Genomic DNA, 10,222 nt, shown 5'->3' with positions numbered 1-10,222 from the left:
AATAGCCGGGAAGTAAGTACAGAATATAGAGATTGGTTCTGAGGAAGTGGTCCTCTAAGGGACTTCTGGAGCCTTGATAGTGTCACCATTGAGCTCTTCCACAGCTTGCTTGTAGGTGCAGCTAACTCCTCACGGGTCCCGGAATCGCCATGGAATACATCTCTCGTCTCGGTAATCCTCATTTGAGACGCAGTCATGGCTATGGTGGAATGTTAGCCGACTGCATATCCAAGGTACAGTAATCATCAAGTCGCACCTCGCAAGGTATTTGGATACCCATTTGCTTCCTTCTGCGGCTTTGTCGCGGAAACCTCCATAGTTCTGAACTGGAGCGCTTCAGCTTCACAATCGCGATCGTTTGTCTTTAATTTTGCCTAATATCCGTTAGACAGAAAGTTGAAGAAATGAGATGGCTGAGCGAGAACCTACCAGTTCTCACCGCACCCGGGACCGCAGTCCGGTTTACCGATTTTCCCGGGCCTGAAATGGCTCATTAGCGCTGGCCTGCGACCTTGACATTAGAACCCACCTACCCAGCTCATTATCCAAATTTCTTTTTTTTTTGTTGTTTGTTATGTACTTGTGCGGAGAAGGTTGCAATTGATATGAAAGGGCTCGGAGAGTTCTTTTCAATCAGGGAAGATCTAGAAAACGGGGTGGTGAGTGAGTACAAGTGATCCAAGTTCGTCATGAGATGGCAGCGATGATCAGGCATTGTAGTGGCTCCTATTTCCTGGTGGTTGGCTTGCCAACTCCCTACTCGAAAACTCCGTTGAGTTAGCCACCTAAACTGTAAGTTTGCTGGTTAGGGTGCAGACCGACTGCCCTACCTCGAACTACTATATCTTCAGCCTTCCGCAGACTCCCAGGGGATTCCACCCTTCCCTTCCTCTCCAAGGGATCCCCCTCAAACGCCCGACTCAGGGGATCTCACCCCCTCCTCCATCAATCCCACCCGTCGGTCCTACTCTGGATCACCGGACATCCGACAACCCCGCCTACTCCTCCCTGACACGGCATACCTCTCCCTCCAGCGTTGCGAGTATGCAGAACATTTTTATCCCCCATCCTTATCCCCCACTATTATGTTGGAAGGATGACGCTGTGGGAGGATCTGAGGGATTGTCTATGGTAATGGGCTCATGGTATACTAGAAAGAACGGCTAAGAGTGACTGTCATATCCGGTGAGTGACATCATGTTCGGCAAATTACTGTCACATCCGGTATTAGTGTGTTCTGTGGTACACCATACGTGGCCACATCAGATGTGTATATAGTCCACCTGTTTTCCCTCTACCAGAGCATGCGTTAGAGAAAATATAGAGTGCACGAGCGAAGAGTCTAGGTTCTGTGTGAAATATCTTTCAATCGTCTACCACTGCGCCATACAGATACTGCTAGCGCCAACATATTATCCTCATTATTATCTTTATTCTTAACCAAGATGCCTTGTAACGATTGTGAGGAGAGAAAAGTTTGTTCAATACACTCCTACGCTCCGCAGCTTCCCTTTTCTGATTTCTGACTTGATAATTACATTCAACCACAAGCGGAAATTCATGAATCACTACGGTGCGGCCATGGCAACACGCTTAAAAGACCTCGGAGTGACGTTAGCCTACACTCTCAACGAACGTCTGGGCCAGCCCCCCACGAGCATTATTACCGAAAACTTTCCTACCGACACACGCACCACCCTCAACACCCCCGGCACCCGCAGCACCCCTACCATGCATGACACCTCCACCACCTCCACCACCCTCAACACTCTCCGCATCCGCAGCACCCCTACGACGCTTAACACCCTCACCGCCCTCACCGCCCTCACCGCCCTCACCGCCCTCACCGCCCTCACCGTTCTCACCGTTCTCACCGTTCTCACCGTTCTCACCGTTCTCACCGTTCTCACCGTTCTCACCGTTCTCACCACTCTCACTACCCCCAAAGCTCCCGACACTCCTAACCCCACCGTATATGCTGCCTCGGGCGAGATGCCCTACGTAATCGCAGCGCTGGGCGAAGAGGTACGCCGGTGGGTGCTGCGATTAGGAGCGGCTACAGCGGGCAAGCGAGACACCAGCCCCGCACCTCATTTTCGGCCAGTCATTAGCGTTCGCAACGGTCCGAGGGGACAGCCAAGAGCCCAAGACGGGACGGGACCACAACCTGCAGTCCGTCCAGGGTGGTTAAAGTGCAGGACGGCCGTCTTGGGTCGGACGGCGGGCACTACAGGGTGAGACACTTTCGTTCAGGGCAGGGGGGTTGGACGGCGGGTGGTGGGGGACTGTGGGGGATAGCAGAGGATGGTGGGGATGGCGGAGGATGGTGGGGGATTGTAGGGGATTGTGAGGGACGGTGGGTGGTGGCCGGGGACTGTGGGGGATGGTGGGGGATGGTATGGGATGGTATGGGATGGTGGGGGACGGTGGGGGACGGTGGGTGGTGGTAGATGGAGGCAGTGTTCCCAACCGTCCCGGGCAGGGTGAGTAAGGACGGCGGGGCACGGCGTCCGTCTTTGATGACGATCGCAGTCCTGTAGGTGACGGCTGGGCCCTGTAGTCTTGTTTTGGGAAACAGTAACTTCCAGTAGGGCCCGACCATATTTGGAATTGAGGGGTGTCACCTGCAGGGCCCGGCCGTCCTGAGTAAGGATTGGCGTCACCTGTAGGTACCTACATATACCCGGCACGGCCCGGCCGTCCTGACTAAGGACGGGCGTCACATGTAGAGCGCAGCAGCCACTAACAGAGCTTAGCTACTCCCATCAGAGCTTTTTCGTCATAGGTATTGCTGTCCTCATCATCTATTGGCAATGCTGTAGCTGATGAAGCTTTGGCGGAAGGCGGGTCTCATTTCTGAAGAACCATTAGTTGAAGTGGAGACCATGCTTCGAGATCTGGAGGAGAGGGCACAAAGGTTAGATCAAGAAAGTGTGATGGGTTATGATACTTTTTTATTTTTTGCACAGTTTGAGATATCTTCGCAAGGTTTTTACTTTTGTTTCTTCATAGTCTATAGTTATAATACAGCTTGCTGACTCTGACAATAGGAGGCTTATGAACAGGACATGGAAACTAAAACGGATTTCAAAACGATGAAGGCGGGGCAGCGTCTAATTGGTTGGCACGTTTCTGCCTTTGTTGTTGCCGGTACTGCTGAGTTTGGAGTAAGTCCCGCCTAACTGATTTTGAGAATCACGAGTACTAATATAATCTAGAGGTTATTGTCTACTTTTTTGACGAATGGGAAATGCATTTTCCAGCGGATGTTATCAAATTACAGACAAAAAAACTAAAAACACCGCATCGGCTCCTCCCTTGCAGTTGAAAAAGATAAATGAGCTACTACAGATGAGGTTAACTCATCCATTGTGGTACTAACATCACATTCATCCTTATTAGGGGGAAGCCAACACTAGTATGCCTTGAGAAGACTTATACAGGAATCTATTGTGGAGACAAGGATTGTCTAGGAAGGCTTGGTAATTTTCTTTATGTTTATAACAACAAAGAACTTGTTTAGGAGGACAATTGGGTATCGTGATAAATATTTGTATATACAATAACCTTATATTGTTAAGATCTCTTCTCCAATGCTTGATGATGCCTGTAAAGCTTAAGAGGCACTATGATATTTATATCCTGCATCTGCTTGTTTATGCACTACTTCTAACTACTATACAACTAAGTACCTCTCTCCAGTGATTGATAATAAAATCTTTACTATCAGAAGGTTCACTTTTATCTTCTAATAGATGGTTTTCGATTTATAAAGTCAAATATACCACTTTCTGAAACTTCAGCCTATTTGACAATTATTCCAGTAGTCTCTTGTGAGTAAACAAAGTGGCCAGCTTATGGGTGGTATTTCTTAGGGGGTCTGAAACAGTAAAATTCGTTGCCAGGTGGCTGAGTGACTTGTATACTGTTTAACTGAGCTCTCATTAGTCAAAGTAAGAACCCTGTAAGTGGCCGAGTAACTTAACCACAATGGCGAAGTTACTCATCTACCTGGCAACAAACTTTACTGTTTCAGACCCCCCAAGGGATACTAATGTGCAATGTAGGCTCATGAGACAGTATGCCAACACTTTATGTCTACCACCTACTAGGTCCTCTGAGTCTGAGCACCTGCAGCTCAATCCATCTCACATTCAAGGAAATCACCTCTAGTAGGATCCTGTTTCTAGAATTAACAAATATTTGGTGTGTTTCAGATAGTTCTTGGTGTTATTTTTATCCCCCATGGCCTTCAGTGTAACTGGTACAGGTACTCGGTATGGAGTTTTGTTTTGTATTTTGTTTTGAGAATCGCCTGAGTGCTTGGCTTTTTTTTCAGTATTGTTTGATACTTAGTTTTATTTTATGTTTTGTTTTAAGTATCATTTTGATACTTAAGTAGTTTTACTAAAGTGTATCGATTAATATCTTTGCTTAGGTTTGTTCATGCTAGACCTGAACAAATTTGTATATTTAAAGACTGCCTGATTGTACAATGGAAAAGGCTGGCTTTGACAGACAGTATTTTAATAGACTTGGTTGCACTGTTACTCTTTGTTTTCTCAGTACATCTTTGAAGACTTGTATAGTTTTCAGCGATTACCTTCTCTCTGGTAGGGCACGCCACTTGCCAGTTATTATACCTTGTCCTAAAATGTAATTAGTACCTTGCAAACACCTTATACTTTTATATCTTTACCAAGTAGTTAAGAACCTGTCACCAGACTTAGGCCTTATCAACCTGTTGACATCTACATCAGAAGGCGAGGAGAGAGAAGCAGCAGAATCACATCACATTTGGCTTCGTCTCAACACCAACATGGAGTTATTGACAACTCGGAGTGAGAAGAAGATCTGAAGGAAATACCATACAAGAAAGAGATAACCCAAGTGTTCTGCTAAAAAGTAAGACAAACTTGTAAACATGGAAGCACCAAGTCTCTTGGTAGAATTCCCACCTAGTCTGACAAAGAAACCTACATTGAACCTTCTGATAACCCAAATCGAGCGGTAAATCTGATATGGCTAGTGCAGGAGATGAACCTTCAGGAGGAGGAAAATCAAGGACTCAACCTGAGGAACAAGAGAAATTTGAAATACCCAACATACTAGGAAAAAAGCTTCACCTATGACCGAAGTTCTCATGTGAAGGAAAAGATCTCAAACCCTAAGGCTTTGACTGATGGGCAACTGAGCTTACACATTACCTTATTATGAAAAATGTAGATGTGGAAATACCTATGAGTGTATTATATATAGCATCATTCTGTGAAGGAGGGGCAATGGATGTGTACTTCTAATGCTATAAGGAATATGATAGAAACCAAAACCTGAAAGAAATAACAATACTTGATTACCTCAAGTATCAATTTCAATTCTCTATCACCAATGACCTATTATACAATAAATTGATTGAGTTTTACAAAGTCAATGGAGTACAGGTAGAGTGAATTATGGATGTAATCATGGACCTCCGGGTATAAAATAATTGAAAGAAGAAAGGAAGCATCTTAAGTTATATCCTGAGGTGACCGTACTACGATACCATGTATTCTACCCTCGGGTGAGAAGTGGAACCACTCGAAGAAGATGGTGATGATTGTAATGATCCCTCTCTGGATAGTTAATGCTTGGCGATGGGGAACGATACTTCTCTTCCTGTCTTCTTCTTCCTTTGACTTACGATAGCTCTAGGCCTCTGCCTACGTTAACGATAGTACAAGACCCTTGTCTTCTACCGGGAATGCCTATCGTAAGCTTTATCTAACTCTTCTTCGTAAAGCGCCTTCTTTGGTGTAACGATAACGTTGCAATAAAGATAAAGATCGTAAAGGTGTTTTATATTCATTAAAGTAATAAGTAGGAAAAGTACTTAGAACAAAGCGTGAAGAACCTATCTTCCTCTGCCGCATCAGCCTCCTTATATAGTGTTCTTCCCGCCTTTAGTCATGTGACCTAAAGTGGTCACATGTGCGAAACTAAATCATAACAAACTAGTCATATGACCAAAGTGATCACATGCTTAAAACCCATGACCTCATGGTGAGGTCATGTGCAAAACTCATAAACCAATCATAACGCAATAAACAAGTCATATGACTCGACTGAGTCATATGCACTAAACCCATGACATCATAATGATGTCATGTGCGAAACATAAATCATATGAGCAAAGGCTTACCCGTAAGGCACGCTCGTAAGGCATACTTGTCAGGCGCATGTCCGATGACTCATACTTGAGCCATGTGCGAAAGCATCACAAATCCCACACGTAACAAATCATATAACCCAAATAGGTCATATACGTGAAACAATAACATACCTGTGACTCATAACCATGTGTCACGTGAAAACCCTTTCCTCGCTAAGCCACGTTCGTGACAATGATATGTTAACAATAATCGCAAAGGCAGTACAAAAGAATGCTGTACTTTATAAAACTAAGGTATACAAGACCCAGGCCTTCTTCAGTAGTACTAGGCTATCCTGACACAATCTTTCTAATAACTCTGAAGAAGAATTACCAAGATCATTTAAGAAGAAGCTGAAATCAACTAAGAAATCCAAAAGCAAGAAGGGTAATTGCTTTGAATGTAGAAAAACTAGACATATGGTAAAGAATAGTCCCTCTAAGAAGAGCAAGAGAAAAGTAATTAAACAAGACATATTAGCTATCGACATTAAAAGCGATAGCAATAATATCCAAACTACAGAATATGAGGAAAGACCTATTGGATAGCTTGATATACAATGTAACAGTGTCTAACTACCCTTCGCATTTAGACCCCACAGTACTCTAGAAGGCGTGATCATGATCAATAGTGAGATGGCCTGTGTCTTGTTTGCTATAGGTACAATTGGAACAGATATGATTAGTAATGCTTTCATCTTAGTTTATAGTCTTCTAACCTGAGACCTTTACAAACCCATACCAGTCAATCTAGTAGTCAAAGGTCATGATCTACAGGCCACAAGACTTGCAGTATAAGTATCCAACTTGAATCCACTACTCTACCCCTACAAGAAATCATAGTAAGAAACCTAGGTAAATAGAATACCTTGAGTGGGATGCTATTCCTAAGCGGCCATGAAGCTATAATGAAATGTGGTGAATCTACTATTGAGTTCCCAGAATGGAAGGTCAGAATTTCATGTAAAACCAACAATAGGAGAATGCTAAGCAACAGTCTATAAAGCATCTGCTCAACCCCAGTTGGATGATTATTGTGAAGTATTTCTGGACCTGATTCCAGAGGAACGACCACTTATGTGAGAGGTTAACTACTACATCTGCCTATGGGACCCTTCTAATCAAAAGAACCAACCAACCTACTCCATTCCCGATGCATACAAAGACTAATTATACAATTAGATAAATCAGGATAAGAGAAGAGGAATGATCTACTGAGTAGAAATACCAGGTGCTGTATACCTGTTCATCCAATCTAAAGCAGATGGTATAAGAATCTGCTCCTTGATTGATTTCAAATTATAGAATGATAACACTGTTATGGACAGTTCTACTATTCCAAATTAAACCTGGATTTTAAATGTAGTTGGACAGGCTAGATTCTGAAGCAACATTGACACAAGCAATGCTTATTTTCAAATTAGGTTAAATCCTGAAAGTGAACACTTAAACAGTTTAAGACCCTCTTTGGAGGTTTCATTAGCCGAGTTATGTTACAGGATAATATGAATGATTCCATTACCTTCATGCAAATTATAGAAAATCTGCTAAGTGAATAGCTCTATCACTTTGTATAAATATACATTGACAATATCCTCCTCGACTTGATCTCTGAGGAAGGCTATATATATAATATCAGATTTGTATATATGAAGTTAAGAAATGCTGAATTCTATGCTAGCTGAATAAATCCATTCTATTTGCCAATAAGCTTGAGATCCTACAGTATTTTGTAGACAGTGAATGAATACATGCTGTCTCTGGAAAGATATTGTATAATATTCAAACAGAGTAGACAACACGCTAGAATCAGAAAGAACCCATGCAGTTCCAGGCACTTGTCAACTACATCTTCCTATTTCTACTGTACTATGCCACTTTTACAACACCACTCATGGACCTTACTGGCAATGGGGAAATTGGTCTGGACCCCTACTCATGATCAACCCTTAAACAACATTAAGGAGTTGATTAAAACTGCCAATGTTATATGGCCTATTGACTATAGTAAACTGAAACCAATATGGCTGATTACTAATACATAGTAGGTTAGAGTTGGAGCATAGGTTGGACAAGGACAATTGCCTGAATTGGCAAGACCAGTAGCATTACACAATAGGAAGTTTATAAATTCACAAATAAAGTAGAGAACTACAAACAAGAAGGTCCTTGTAGTAATTGATACTCTTGCCACTTTTAACCACATCCTAAGGGGCAACAATTTTACTAGTATTACAGACCGCCAACCCGTTATGAATCTGAAAGCTGACAAGATTCCTGGGTGGAGAATATGATAGATAAAAGCAATTAGTAAATGCAATGCAAGAATCATCTACACTCCTGGAAGAACCAACTATTTAGCTGACACTCTCTCCCACATTTATGAAAGCCAAGCACTCTGAAACTATCCTCTTGTTTATGACAATACTAGACAAAGTGTAGACAGTCATGACGACACCTTCTATAAATAAAAACAAATGACCGCTATACTCAGTATGACCCCTCCCACTGCTTCCTTCTCCTGTACCATGTATAGAGTAGCTGAAGCAGAATTTAATGGGGGCACTCTCTGAGAAGATAGATCCTGAGGTTGCGACGGTACATAGAGGAATTCTTCTGCCAATGAGAATAAATATAATAGATTTCAAAGTTTCAGCAGCAGAGTTTGAAGAAACATAACAGTAAAACTTAATATTTTTAAGCCACAGCATTACTCAATTAAGTCTAGATCTCGAGAGGTAGTTAATTACCAGAGTGGAGGAGAACTCGAATATACTTCAGTAAATTTCATATATGGCCAGTTGCAACAGGGCCACTACTCAGAGTTTATAAGCACTGAACTCCCATGGGCTGTTTAGCTAACCTGTACAAATCAGACCAAAGATTCTCCTTAGGGAACTAAACTACTTTGTGATTTGCTAACATTCATATGATAGAAGTGTTTTAGCAGCTACATCTACAATACAACTTCAGGAGTAAAAACTCTTCTTATAGTAGACATATCCGTAGCAGGCAGTCATGCTCTAATAGATGTAATACTAACTATAGAACTCTCTACCCATATATACTGAGTACTTTACAAGCATCAGCAGATTCTAAACATCTATCCAGTTCTACTCTATTTCATATCATTCTAGATGATAGTGATATTGCTCTTCCGATTGACTTCTTTGAATATTGACTACCAATACGGGCTACCCACAGTGAACCCTCCTAGAATTAGATCTCAGGATAACCTCAGACTAGTATCTCAGAGTCGTTAATGATTCTCTGATACTATTATACTTCTGGAGCAATGGACTTCAGTTATCTCACCGATAGGCCTCTGGTAACTACACATACTACTACCAACTTCAGAGTGGTATTACTCTGTCAGTTTTAGTCTATATGGCATGAAGCTACTAGGAGACCATTTTCCATGTTTACCTCTACCGCCTATTATATCATGTAGACTACCTCCCATTGGATAGACAGTGTGAGAATATATAGAGTTACATGAGCGTCTTTATTCTTCGACATTTAATGGACCTACAGCAACTCTCTAGGCTGTAGCCCATGATACTAGAGACTTATAACGGGACTGGAAGGAGGTCTTAGCCACTATACTTCCAAGTTACAGTCTGCTGGGAGCTCAAATGGTTCTGCAGGAGTGATCTGCACAATCTGAGAATCAGATACTGAATGTATTTTCGCATAACAAACAATCTAGTAGCTTCCTCCAAAGCCTTGCATAACAAGTTACATTTAAGGTAGGGTAACTTGTCTCTATAGTAGCGTAACACAGGGTACAAGGAAGTGTAACTCTGGTTCGAAGGTACATTAACTCTACCTGGACTTACTGTTGAGCAATTCAGGGTTACTTCTAAATTGACTACTTGGATAATCCTGTCCAGTAGGGTAACCATTACTTCTTACTAGTACCTATATACTTCTTAGTATGGTATAGCATGTCTAACTGAGGTACCTAACCATTAATACCTCTGCAGGGCAGACTATAGTCAGCCACTATTCCTACTGCCCTACTTTCTTGAC

At 42.4% G+C, this 10,222-nt stretch overlaps 1 protein-coding gene; it reads left to right on the top strand.

Annotated features, from left to right (window-relative positions):
* The first annotated feature begins 1,333 nt into the window (after positions 1–1,333).
* GSTUM_00011820001 (uncharacterized protein) lies at positions 1,334–3,522 on the top strand. XM_002842161.2 has 6 exons: positions 1,334–2,665; positions 2,757–2,785; positions 2,844–2,917; positions 2,970–2,988; positions 3,051–3,167; positions 3,219–3,522. The coding sequence occupies exons 3-6, from the start codon at positions 2,886–2,888 to the stop codon at positions 3,294–3,296; spliced, it is 246 nt and encodes an 81-aa protein (XP_002842207.1). The 5' UTR covers positions 1,334–2,665; positions 2,757–2,785; positions 2,844–2,885; the 3' UTR covers positions 3,297–3,522.
* Positions 3,523–10,222: the final 6,700 nt, after the last annotated feature.

This window comes from Tuber melanosporum, assembly GCF_000151645.1.
Source record: "Tuber melanosporum whole genome shotgun sequence assembly, scaffold_90, strain Mel28".
Lineage (NCBI taxonomy): Eukaryota > Fungi > Ascomycota > Pezizomycetes > Pezizales > Tuberaceae > Tuber > Tuber melanosporum.
This window is presented reverse-complemented; position numbering and strand designations above follow the sequence as displayed.